The 13398-nt window shown below is 34.1% G+C and overlaps 1 protein-coding gene across 1 annotated transcript; it reads left to right on the top strand.

Moving 5' to 3' along the window:
• The first annotated feature begins 1468 nt into the window (after positions 1-1468).
• Positions 1469-6558, top strand: LOC108916463 (guanylate cyclase soluble subunit beta-1-like). Its single transcript, XM_018722725.1, has 3 exons — positions 1469-1546; positions 2902-3059; positions 6423-6558. The coding sequence occupies exons 1-3, from the start codon at positions 1469-1471 to the stop codon at positions 6556-6558; spliced, it is 372 nt and encodes a 123-aa protein (XP_018578241.1).
• The last annotated feature ends 6840 nt before the right edge of the window (positions 6559-13398 follow it).

The raw sequence follows: 13398 nt of genomic DNA, 5'->3' as shown, positions 1-13398 counted from the left end.
TTAATTGTACATGCTGTTTAAAACTTACTGTTTTCAAGATATTCAGTTGTTTTTGGAAAAAAACACGATTTCAGTTCTCTAAATGAGGCTAGATAGCATCTAAACCGTAAGAGGTAGAAACCTGCAGTTTTCACGGTTCGTTTTAGCATAAAACACTCTTATCTTGTCATCTGTGAGCAAAACGTGTACCTACCCTCAGAGTAATAAGTAAAGGGGAGGCCGCATTCCCTATTTCAGTACACAATGTAAACATGTAACCTCAACCTATTGTATGTTGATAAACAAATGATACATAAGTAAACACAATGGTCCCTGGTACAGTGGCGTACCGGAGTTTAGGTTTAAAATCTATCATATTATAAGGAAACCATAAAAATTACACTTTTTAATAGAATAAAATCAGAAGTGCTTGATTACTTAAGCTTTCATGTGTAATAAATAGACAATAAATAGGAAAAAGTTAATGGTTTCTTCAAAATCAATAATTAATATCTTAAAAACATTTCCAGAACAAAAGAGTGACTAAAGAAAACTCCTCGATTGAAACTATCATTATACTATAGCTATAGCAATGTCATTGCCTACCATTAGTTCTATTATTTCATAGTAGTTCTCGATTACTGGAAGAACTACATTTATTAAAATAAATAATTTAAATAAAACTACAAGAAAAGGAGCAAAAATATATTTCATTAAAATCTGCTGGAATATAAACAATGCAAACAAAACAAAACATATTTGTACTAAAAGTAACGGAAAATGAATTTACATTGAAAAATATTTAATCGTATTGGAAAATAAGCACGTTTCAAATGTACGCAACAAAAATAAGCTGAATTTTGAGCTCATAACATTGACAGATCGTCTCTTATGGAACAGGGACAACATGTGATTGAAGATGTTTTATAGCAACATCTATAAAATTTCCTTCACTGGCAATTTCTCGAAGGGGGAAACTTTGAGACGGCACAACCATTTCATCAACACTGTGCTAAAACGTATTACCTTCCAAATGTTGTATTAATAGGGACAGCTCCATGTGTGAGACATCGTTTTCCAGTTACTGTTACCTTAATATCTGTAGCACGGAAATGCTTCGACAGACATAATTATCCTTTGAAAAATCATATTCAGATATGGCGAAATTTTCTAGCCACACTGCTCGTATCGCAGGATCTTATGCTATTCTACAAATAAACACAGAGCTAGTGTCAATATCAAAATACAAACAATAAATTAACAAATAAAATACTTAGGACACCTTACACCCTTGTAAGAACGCCCATGGAAACAATGTCAAACTTACTTGTGAAAAGAAGTAGCACATATTTGGTTCTTTTCCTGTAATTGTCGGCATATTATACACCGCTTTGACATTTTTATTGAAATTAAATAGAAAAACACAGTTTAAAAAGACACATAACACTGAACTCGGCTAATATCTATTTCACAACAATAGACTGTAATAATGGCGCCCCCTTTAGAACCGTTTAATACCAGCAATGATGCCACTTACGGCGTTTGTATTGCTAGGAATTTCAATAATGTATTTTTTTTTCAGATATTCAAAATCTATAATTATAAAACAAGTTGCAAGAAAATAGTGTCGTAGTCTTATGCATATTACAATGTAACTAATTTGTAAGTCGAGGTCAAGAATGAGGTAGATCTTTGTACTATAATCAATTAAAATGATCGCTGTACCTGACTATAAAGATAAAAATGTAACATTGGCATCAATGTCAAGGACGTCACAAGTACCAATGTTTGTAAATACACATATGTCAACACTTCACTATCGAATGTAAATAAAGGCGTCCCCTTTATTTATTAGTCTGAGGACCTATCTGTCCTTATTCAGACTCGGAAAACTGAGACCTACATTTAATAATCTTGCGAGTTGAAAAACTTTTTTTTTAATGGAATTACCCATATTAAATGCCATGGTTAAATGCAAAATTAAATGCCCTTTCGACTGGTATAAGGTTGTCCATACTTATCTTTAACAGTTTTCCAGAAAATCAGGTTCTTTTCTAAAGTACGAAAAAGCAGCGTTTTGCTCACATGTGACTAGATAAATTGCTCACATGTGACAAGATAAATTAGAGTAAATTATGCCAAAACGAACTATGAAAACTGCAAGTTTCTAACTGTCAAGGAGAGAACGCATTAGAGGTCGCGGTTCCGTTACCGTCGCATCACGGACCGTGCTAGTCTCGATAATGTATGCAATATGCATTCGCACTAGACATTCCCGTGCTCGTCTCGCTCGCATCGTGTTCTCCTCCGATCTTTTCCAAAGAACCTCGGGAGACCGCGATGCGATCAAGACGAGCTTCCTCTTCCATAGAACTCATTTTCTTAACTACTAAAACAATACCGCAGCTATTTAAAGGAGAGCGCGAGCAGGAATGTGTGCGATTGCCAAATGCGACTGATTTTATGAAAGACAGCGATCAGCTCAGCCCAGAACGGTCCGCGACGCGACGCGACGGGACCGCGACCGCCTAATGCGTTTTCTCCTTTACGGTTTAGACGCTATCTAGCCTCATTTAGAGAGCTGAAATCGTGATTTTTTTCAAAAACAACTGATTATCTCGAAAACAGTAAGTTTTAAACACCATGTATATTCAATAAACTTTATCTAATATTAACCAAGAAATTCAAAAAAGCAATAATATACAGGGTGTTCCATTTAAAATAACAAAGTAAGTTAAGTAGCGCCCACGGAACACTCTGTAAAGCTAAAAATATTTTCTTTACATGGCCCACATGATTCCAGGCAACTTTTATTAAAACTATTTTTTTATAAGTTTGACAGAGAGTTACAGAAGAATCCCTCTTAGGTGGAACCCCCTGTTTATAGTATTGTACAGCTCGATTAAACACTTTTGTTTCCAGAAAATAACTATTGGTATCCACACGGGCGAAGTCGTAACTGGAGTGATAGGTCAAAGAATGCCTAGATTTTGTCTTTATGGAAATACAGTTAATTTAACTAGCCGTACCGAAACGACAGGTCAACAAGGTAAAATAAACATCACAAAAGATGTTTACACGTAAGTATACTTCTAGTAAGGTGACTAAAATTGTTCATTTGTATAATAAATTTCACTTATTACTTTTTCTAAAAATTTAAGTATAAACTACTATATCTGATTCCCCGAAAATACTGTGAGGTAGATACACTTTCGTTAATATCGCAAGACATTTTCTGTAGTAGTGCTATATTTTTTTTAATATTTGGATCTTGCTAATTACTTTATGGTCAGTTTTGACGGATTTCCCTATAAATTTTGAGATCATTTTTTATTTTTATTTATATTTTCAATTATTTAGTGTATTTCTTTTCGACGCAAAAGAATATTAACTGCATTACACAGGACCTTGAAGCAGTGATACTTTCAATATTTCGAAATTGTATGTAGGATATTGAACTTACCTTGTGCGCATACTGAACCTAATATAACATAATATATTCAAATACAATGCCACATTTTTTACCATACTCTGATGTGTAATTAAATTGAAAATAATAATTCATTATTAAAATATTCATAAAAAGAATATCAAAAAATAAATATAATATTTTATTTGAAATAAATATAAATTACACAAAATTTTATATACAGGGTGATTCAGAACTTATCCAAAAAAAAATTCTGGATGTACAGGGGACCCTTACAAATACAATTTTGTAAAGAAAAAATCAGAAAGGTCAGTTCGAAATTGATTTAAAAATACACTTCTGCACGGCACTGGAAACTGGTCCACTGTAAAACCTGACCTNAACTTTCGCAAGGAAAGAAATATGTAAATAGAATTTTATCGCACCTATTTTATATCGGCAAATTCAAATGCTTTTGCCTTTATTAATTATTAATAAAATTAATTTGTGTTTTTAAATAATAAAATCATTTGACATACCCGATGCTGCAACAGCAATTGTTCAAAATTTTATCCACTCACGTGTAAACACATTTGGGTCCGTCTTACTCACTTTCTACGAACTAACACAAATGATGTCTTGCTTCACCATAACACAAATACTTCACCATAATACAAATGTTGTCTTGCTTCACCATAAATTAAAACGATATCCATCAACTCTGAGTTGCTATACACGTAAGCCATTTTTGACACTAACTACTAAAAAACTGTAAATACCACAGATAACAGGTAAAAACTACCGCAACGACGGATTTCAGTATTAGGAGTCACATGGTTTTCCACGCGTATTGCGAATGACGCTAGAGACTACAGTTGTCCAGCTATGTAGTGCTTTAATGTGCTATAACTTCAATAATTTTTTTCTCAGAAACTATAAGGAATTTACAAAATTTTTTTTTACAATATTGACTCCATTTCTCATGCCGCATCTATTCCCAAATTTTTTTGGATAAGTTGTGAATCACCTTGTATTTTCTTTTATTGCTTCTATAAAAAAACATCTTATTCATTTGACTTAATAAATTTTACTTATATCCAATACCTTGATGCAGTCAGCTTTGCATATGCATTAATACTTAATGCAACATTGGTGTAGGAGTGTTATAACGTGCATGAAAATTTTGTGTTGTATCTAGGGTTGCCATACACATTACATACAATCAGCCGTTATTAAACAAATAAAGCATTTTCTGTTTCTAATTTTGAGTTTTTTTCAGTGTTTAATGAGTGTTTAACGCGAAATTATGAGAAAAGTAACTCAAATATTTGTTTCATCTTAATCATCATTGATTGATGTTTAAAGAGCAATAACCTGCTCCTTTAATTTTTTAAAAAACTAACGATTCCAGAAAGGAAAACGGTTCGATCGATCGATTTCATGCCTCATGGGCATACATTGAGCTAAAAAAAACTACAAACATTGACACCTTTCGCAATATTTGCAAAGTAGTCGTTGATTTTTCAAAACAGAACAGTAGTCATATTTTGCAGTTTTTCAAATTAATAGCTTAAATTTTTTTCTCAAACATACCAAAAGGACCTTGAAGAGGATTGATTCAAGTTTCCAAAACCCACCTTCTGTTCGCAGTACGATCATTAGTTCATAAGATATCGATGATCAATAAAAAGTTGACTTTTCACTCAATAGCCAGTATCAGAGAAAAAATCGTACAGAAAATAAAAAAAAAATCAAATTGAAGCTGAGGAGTCAGGTTAAATGGCCCTGGCTTTGATTAAGCTAGAAAAAAAATTGTTTGAACCCATGTGCAGTTTAAAAAAAAATTATAAAATTTTTGCCTTACATTTTGATTGCGCCGAGTGATGCTCAAAAAATTTTTCATCTCAAGATTTCAAAACTGAAATCTTCAAGCTTCAAGTTGCTTTTTTTTATTCACTAAGTTACAGCCTTTCAAAAATCACAAAAAAAAATTGGAAATTTTTCTTCCTGCTCCCTTAATTTTTTGACTGATTGTGAGTGTATTGGGGCATTCCACGTGGTGGTGGTAGCAAAGTGGTAGAAGTAATTCAATGGCGAGAAGATAAAAGTCACTGTCTAAGTCATTGGGTGAGTTACTACTAATTATTTTATGGCTGTATAATATTGCTGTAAGGCAATCGGCCTATGATCAACTTTTCGCCCATGGAAGTCGAATTCGAAAGGGTTGGACGCATTTTTGGGCTTTATGCCCATTGATACTTTTGATTAGCGTGTTAAGAACTACCGATTTGCCAAGTTTCAGAAAAATTGGCCGAAACCCATTTTCCATGAGGATTGAGCGTGGTCCTTCGACGACAAATCAACCCGATCCGGTGACCAATTAACTCGTTGCACGACAATATCTTTTGCATATCTAGATTTCTGATACTGAATAATAGTAACTTTATTTGACACAATTTTATTAGAAATATATTTTTGAATTTAATACTTTTAAATTATAGTAAAAAATATACCAGCTTATTAAATTTTTACTTATTGTCTTTATAGCTGTGTATTTATTATTTACCAGTAGATATACCTACTAACAAATTTGCAGTTTGTAGAAGATAATAATAAAAATAAAAACAAATAAATAATTTTTGTAAGAAGCACATAAGCAATTTAAATTTATCGCCAGATTTAATTTTTATATCAACAAGAGATGGCGGAATATACCTAGTCCGTCGGTGATACATGGCACTTAGCATCCTATATTATTGGTTGTTCGAGGTGCAGTACCATTTGTGATTGACCTTGACCTTTTTCTTTGTACATCCTCCTCTCATAACGTTCTATTTTAGGCACTACTTGTGTAATTATTATTGCAATTTATTTTAATATTTTGTTGTATGGGAGAAATATGGCACCTTTCATAATTAACTTTTTTACGGTCAATACATCATAAGTGAACTGTAGTGAATTTTACAAGCTGTGTTTTATAGGCTGTGAAAATGTGTTATAATTATATTATATTCATATTTATTTTCTGTTCCAGAATTTTATGTGATAGATACAATTATGACGAACAGTTTTATTTTGAATATAGAGGTCCAATAATCATGAAAGGAAAATCAGAACCTATGGATATATATATTTTGTCAAGATCTTCATTAGAACAAACGAATAAATAATGAAATTAATTGAATTATATTTATAAAACATTTATAAGGTTTTTGTCGTTCATTATATTTTCTAGCTTTAGATTAAAGGTTTGTTAAATAAGCAGTAGTTATATGTATAGATGTACTTAAATAATATAAGTAATACATAATATATGGGAGTATCCATTATAAAACTTGTTTATTTGTCGCATTTTTTGAGTAATTTTTCTTTATTTTATTTAATTAATTTTAATTCTCAAATTAAATCGACACTTCGAAGAAAGGTCGTGTTAATAGAGGTGCATTCGAGCGTGCCTTGATTATAAATACTATATCTCGTATCTCGAGTGATCACTCGATTATTCGAAGTACTCGATTACCGATAACTCGATTATCAAAATGGTCGATTATGCCCATCACTATCAGTAACCTTGCGGTCATTTCATAAATTCTCTATTGTTTATTGTAAGCATTGCATAAAACCTATAAATTATTGTTTCACACCAGAAATTATCAAAAGTAATGTATTACGTTTTTCTAATATTTTTGTCGTATTCCCAGAGCCAGTTTACAGGGTGTTTCAGTCATAATGTCATTAATTTTAAGAGCAGATAGAGAAAAATGAGTATAATACGACGGCGTGATTAAAAAAAATATTAAATGCATATTTAAGCAGAAAAAAAATATTTTCAAATCATTATTTAACCCCCTTTTCAGGCTGTTACTGACCGGCTGACGTCAGTCGCTTATTCAGAATTTGCGCACGGCTACGATATGAACAACGCGCCCTAGATGCAACGTTGCCATATTTATACAGGGTGATTCAGTCATAATGTCATTAATTTTAACCACGTATTCGGAAGGCCTAATAAAGACAGAAAATCGGAAAAAAATTTTTACTCGACTTTTAAAAATGAAGGAAATCAACCCATAACTTCCGCTACGAGGGCGGCCCTGGCAGATACCTGGATGCTCGGAAAACTTTGTAACGTAATGTCACGAATAGTTGTCGGCTGAAGCGAACAGCGTTGCCAAGTTCACATCATAATGTGTGGTTCACATTTACTGTTAAACGTATTCAAGTAAATAAAGGAGCTTGCTGCATTTTATTATAAATAATTTTAACAATTGTATTAACTTAGTGCAGAATGTTTTAACAAGCCTGCCTTCTCGAAGTCAACTTTCGTTAAAAGAAAATAAATAAAGTAGAGGTAGTTACCTGTTTGTAGGCACACCGTATTTTATCAAATAAAAAAAGTCGGCACACTGCTAAATACCCAAATATACTTTCTCAAAAACAAGTAGGTTACACCAAAGTTTATATTTACACTAAAGTTTACATTTATTATGTAAACTTTGGTTATATATGCAACTGCATATTGAATAATAAATTGAAATACTAAAACTGTGTATTATTTAACATAATAAATTATAAAACGTTAAAATGTTAATAATAAAGGGTGTTCCAACCAAAACGTACGATGTTAATTGTAAATAAAACAAAAAGTTTTCATAGAATTATCTTAATATTTTTTATTATGATAGAAGGATCTATGACAATTATGTGTGAAACAAAATATCGGCCAAATGCTCGCCACGGCTTCGGTGGCATACCTCTATCCGATGGTCCATATTTTCAATGACTCTGAGACATAATTGAGGTTCAATGTCGTTAACGTGCCGAATTATCTCATAATTTAGCTCTTGAATTGATCTTGGCTTATTGACGTACACTTTTTCTTTTAAATATCCCCAAAGAAAGAAGTCCAACGGTGTCAAATCACATGATCGTGGCGGCCAATTAACATTGCCACGACGGCGACGTGAGATAACACGGCTATTGAATTTCTCGCGAAAAAGAGCCATTGTTTCGTTGGCTGTGTGGCAAGTGGCACCATCCTGTTGGAACCACATATCGTCCAGGTCCATATCCTCAACTTCTGGCCACAAGAAGTCCGTTATCATCTCGCGATAGCGAACACCATTCACGGTAACTGCTTGGCCGACCTCATTTTCGAAGAAGTACGGACCGATGACGCCGCCAGCCCATAAACCGCACCAAACAGTCACTCTTTGTGGATGCATCGGCTTTTCAACAATCACTTGTGGATTCTTATTTGCCCAGATGCGGCAATTCTGCTTGTTAACGAATCCACTGAGGTGAAAGTGTGCCTCGTCGCTGAAGATAATTTTCTTTGTAAAGTCACCATTCACTTCTGTCTGTTCAACCAGCCATTCGGCGTATTGACGACGCTTGAAATGGTCAGTAGGCTTCAGCTCTTGAGTCAACTGAACCTTGTAAGCGTGTAAATTCAAATCTATTCAAAATTCGCATCAGTGATGTTCGTGAGATGTTCAATTGTTGGGCACGACGACGAGTCGAGGTTGACGACTCCTCTGCCACACTATCGCGAACAACAGCAATGTTTTTCGCAGAACGAACTGGGCGAGCATGCACAGGTGTTTTTACATTTCCTACAGACCCGGTTTGCTGAAATTTGCGCACAATTCTCCCGATTGAGGACACATTTAGTCGATTTTTTATTTGAACGCTCATTTTCGTAAAAGGCTTCAAAAATCTTAACGCGCTGCTCAATTGTGTACCTCTCCATGGTTGAATTTGTCAAACACTGAAACTAAGAAATGTCAAATTAGGTTGGGCAAAAAATTTTGACGTTAAGGTGTCACTCACAATTAACATCGTGCATTATGGTTGGACCACCCTTTATTAAAAATGATAAATTGTAATAACCGTACATTGGAAAAGAATCATCCCTATTCATTACATTTTCCTTTGATATAAGACCGTTAACTTTTTGCCCTACTTTGCATGGAATGCGATCCTACTACAGTTCGTATTAGTCTACGAGCCAGATAGGGTTCCGTTTACTAGCTATAAAAATAAAAACTTTTTACAGCCATTTAAACATTTAATTGGTTGATAACAATTAAACTCACCACTTTCAGGCTTTGCGACCAAGTTTTTTGGATTCAGGAACTCAAAATACTACGAATAAGTTGTTTGCAGCCGTGGCACTCTGTTGGCCACGGCACCCTATCTGGCTCCTAGACTATGCACACGTACACGTGCAAATTAAAAGTGGGTCAAATAAAAAGGTTATTGACCCTAGATACAGGTTAGCCTAGGTCGGAAACACGTACCGAGTTGTTTATTTGTCTCCGTCCGATTGTTTTTCATCTTCTATTACTTACAGTCAATATTTAAATACTACATACATTTCACCCTATCTTTATAATTTATCTAGTGAGTGTTGTTTTTTTATGTTATTATTTCTGTAATGAAATTGAAATGGTTGTGAAATGAAATTTAAATTACTTGAACTCTTGGAGTTTTGTAACTTCAATATTAAATCTTATTTAAAGTGAAACAGAGCTAATTTCTTTGCAGCCATAATAGTCACATTTCGCCCACCTTTCCAATTTTCCGACAATGCGGCCAATCTCGCCCGGATCTGCCACTAACGCCACAGCAGTGGCGACTCGTCAGGTGACGCAAGTGACACACCACTTTACCTAAAATTTCCGTTTAGTTGTGCGATTTAAAATTATTTTTAATTTTATATAAATTTTATAATTTAGATATAAATCTATAATGGAAATGTATTGTGTTTGTTCAATACGCAGAAATAAACAGAATAGTTGCGCGGTGAACGCCTTCTAGAAGAACATTGCCTTCTTTGAGGGCGAACAACAACCTCGGACCATACAACATATAGTATACGCAAGTGACGCAGATTGAAATCAGTCTGTATTCTGCTTCTCTTTATAGCGTTGTTTACGTTGTTGTCATGGCAAAAAGGCGGCCAATACAGGATTAAACTACGACGTGGGGGAACGAGTGACGCAGAAATTGAAGCAGCATCGCCCATCGCCTGCCTTTAACAGTTTATACGATACGCGTCGCCCAGTGCACGATTTTAACGGTTCTTTGTTAATATTTGTTTTGTATATTAATTGTAGAAATGTTTCCTCCGTATGATCCAGTATGTATTTTATTGGAAACGCCATTTTTCAGATGGAAAATTGAGGGCAATAAGGATTTTTTAAATTGCCAGAGATACCTGTGCCTTATTCTCTCGATATAGCAAAAGTCAAAAGACAACGTCTACGTTCGAAAGTTTCGGAATGAATGGTATTCGAAGTATAAGTGGTTGCGTGAACTGTTCATTTAAAAAAACTTTTCTGACCTAATTATTGGTTTTGCATTTTGCTATCAGAGCAGCTTTCAGTGTTCTATGGAATCTTTCTACTAGTCCATTACTTTGCGGATGGTAAGTCCTCAAAGGTTATTTTTTAAAACATTTATAGCATTTTGGATATACCTCCACAACTCAGTGCAGTATTAGATGTGGAATCATGCACTGTTGTTTTCAGAATGCCCCAAAGATAATAGTCGCAAGGTGTTAAGTCTGGTGAACGTACAGGCCAGTTAACAGGAACATTATCTTCTCTACCGGTCCATCGACCAGGAAATCTTTGGTTCAGATACTGCCGGACATTTACAGTGAAATGTGGTGGAGGTCCATCATGCATAAACCACTTGTTAGCTCTGAGTAATAACGACACATCTTCCATAACTCGGGTTTTGCAAAAATTCTAAATTAAGATTCCCTATTCAGTCTATTGGGTAGAATAACAGGGCCAATAATAATGCTATCCCAAACAAGATCAAATTGAAATTATAGTCAACCTACAAAATCAGAGCCTACAAGCACTTTGTTAAGTATTGTAAAATGGGTGGCAAGATAATGTAGACATTTAAAAAATATTTTTTGTACCCAAACCGCTCATTTAATAAAAAATCTATAAGAGGTCCAAAAACTTCCAAATAGTATTACCTATCAGATAAAAAATAGTTGTCATTATTGGCCAAAAGAGGAAAAAGTATTGAACGGATATTATCACTGATTTCAATTTTTTAGGAGTTATGGATTTTAAAAAACACTGTATAACACCAAAATGTGTAGATTGGAAGCAACAGTCCACACTCCAAAAATAATCAAAATCGAATAATACGTATTCGAATTATTTACAAAAGTCAAAAAATTTTCACGAACTTTGAGGCCATCGAGCGGCCAAATGAAGCGATGTCGGATAAAGGTGAATTAGCCGGAATCGCCTATTTTGAGTCCTCGAATATGTGGTCTTCCGTTGTACACGTTATTCTGGGACACCCTGTATATGTATATATAAATATTTTTTTCGCAAATTTATATCGAAATTTGTTTGTCATGGAAGTTGCCCATGTAGGACTAAAAGTCTCCAAAAAAAGAGTATAGGTTCCATTCCACGCCTCATTATCAAATGTAATGTATGAAACATTAATTTAGCCAGTCTATCATAGTAAATAAACATTAACAATCTTCTATAATCATAACTTGTTTTCAGTCATACTTTGGTGTAACGTGTGACAGGAGAAAAAATATAAACATTATTGTTGAGCTGTGCACAATAATTCAAATGGTTTTTGTTGAAGTTTCAATTCTAAGTAAAATAATTGAATGCTATAAAATTTTTCACGGGGAATTGTTTCAATGTTTTAAATGGTTTTTCCAATATCTTCGAGATTTCAAAAAAAAAAAAAATTCGAAAAATTTGTTTTGCGTAGTTTCATATTCTGCTAAAAGAAAAATCTCAACTTAAATAGTACCCTGTATAAATTATAATTTAACAATGTTTTTGAAATTCCCACGAAATAACAAATAACACATTAAGATATTGCATAAATTTGTTAAATCAAAAAATAAAATTAACGGGAGAGAAATTAATAAGAGTACGACAAGCAACAATTTCGTCACTAATTATGTCAGTTGCATTTTCTCTTAATACATGGAGTGGTAGAGTATGCCCCAAAATTACTTGTTCAAAATGATTTTATGTTTGATGTTTTTGTAGTACTTACTTTTGTCGCGGAATGGAGGAATCCGCGAATTATTCGTAAAAGTTAGTAGAAATTAGTTTTGTTGAATCCTCATAAATTTTGTGGCCGTGGATTGGCTGAAACGTGATTTTAGGACGGGGCCTATCCGTCCGACCGGGCATAAAAGGCGACCGCCGCGACGAGGTGAAAGTCGCCGAATTAATGCGTAATTGGTGGAACCACGCGACATCGCCTTATGTGGACTTCACATAAGGGCGAATATTGCAAAAAGGAAATTTTCTTGAACTATTAAGTGGTAAAGACAGCGAAACTTTAACGGACGGGCGTATAGAAGTGCGCGGACTCCAAAAACTTAAATATAAAAACTAGTTATCGCGGAACGCGAACGTAGAGAACCTCACCTAGGTGTTTTGTTGTTGGGGGACCTGAAATAGAGGTATTAGGTCCTTTGTAACTTACCATAATATATGTGTCATCCTAAACTTGGGTTTTCCTGACTCAATCCCTGGTAGTGGTAACGCTCTCAGCGTAGACTTGAAGTGTTGAACCTGAAAGAGAAATTTAACTTTAGTAATCAGTACTTGCAGCTAAAAACTTTAGAAATAGTGTTAGTCTAAGCTATAAGAGCTTCAAATAAAGTAAATCTTAATAACTCTTGTTAAAACTATATAGACAAGTAGAGCTTGTCATAAAACTAAGTGAGTGCGGGCGACAGACTGGTTCCAGAGACGATATCCGGAGCAGACCGTAGATAACGGGTAAGTGCTAAGAACTGGTACCAAAGCCTTGTATCTGAATCTAATAGAGACAATTAAAGACTTTATGAACACTATAGTTATTAGAGACTTAGGAACTGTATTTTGCCGCGGTTAAGTGAATTCGAATCATCCAAAGGGAATCACAGTAAAGTTTATCTCAATAATCTAGTTTTAACACAATTCCCGGTCCATTTAATCGATTGTGAACCG

The sequence above is a fragment of the Anoplophora glabripennis genome, unplaced genomic scaffold (genome assembly GCF_000390285.2).
Source record: "Anoplophora glabripennis isolate ALB-LARVAE unplaced genomic scaffold, Agla_2.0 scaffold2072, whole genome shotgun sequence".
NCBI classification, from domain to species: Eukaryota; Metazoa; Arthropoda; class Insecta; order Coleoptera; family Cerambycidae; genus Anoplophora; species Anoplophora glabripennis.
This window is presented reverse-complemented; position numbering and strand designations above follow the sequence as displayed.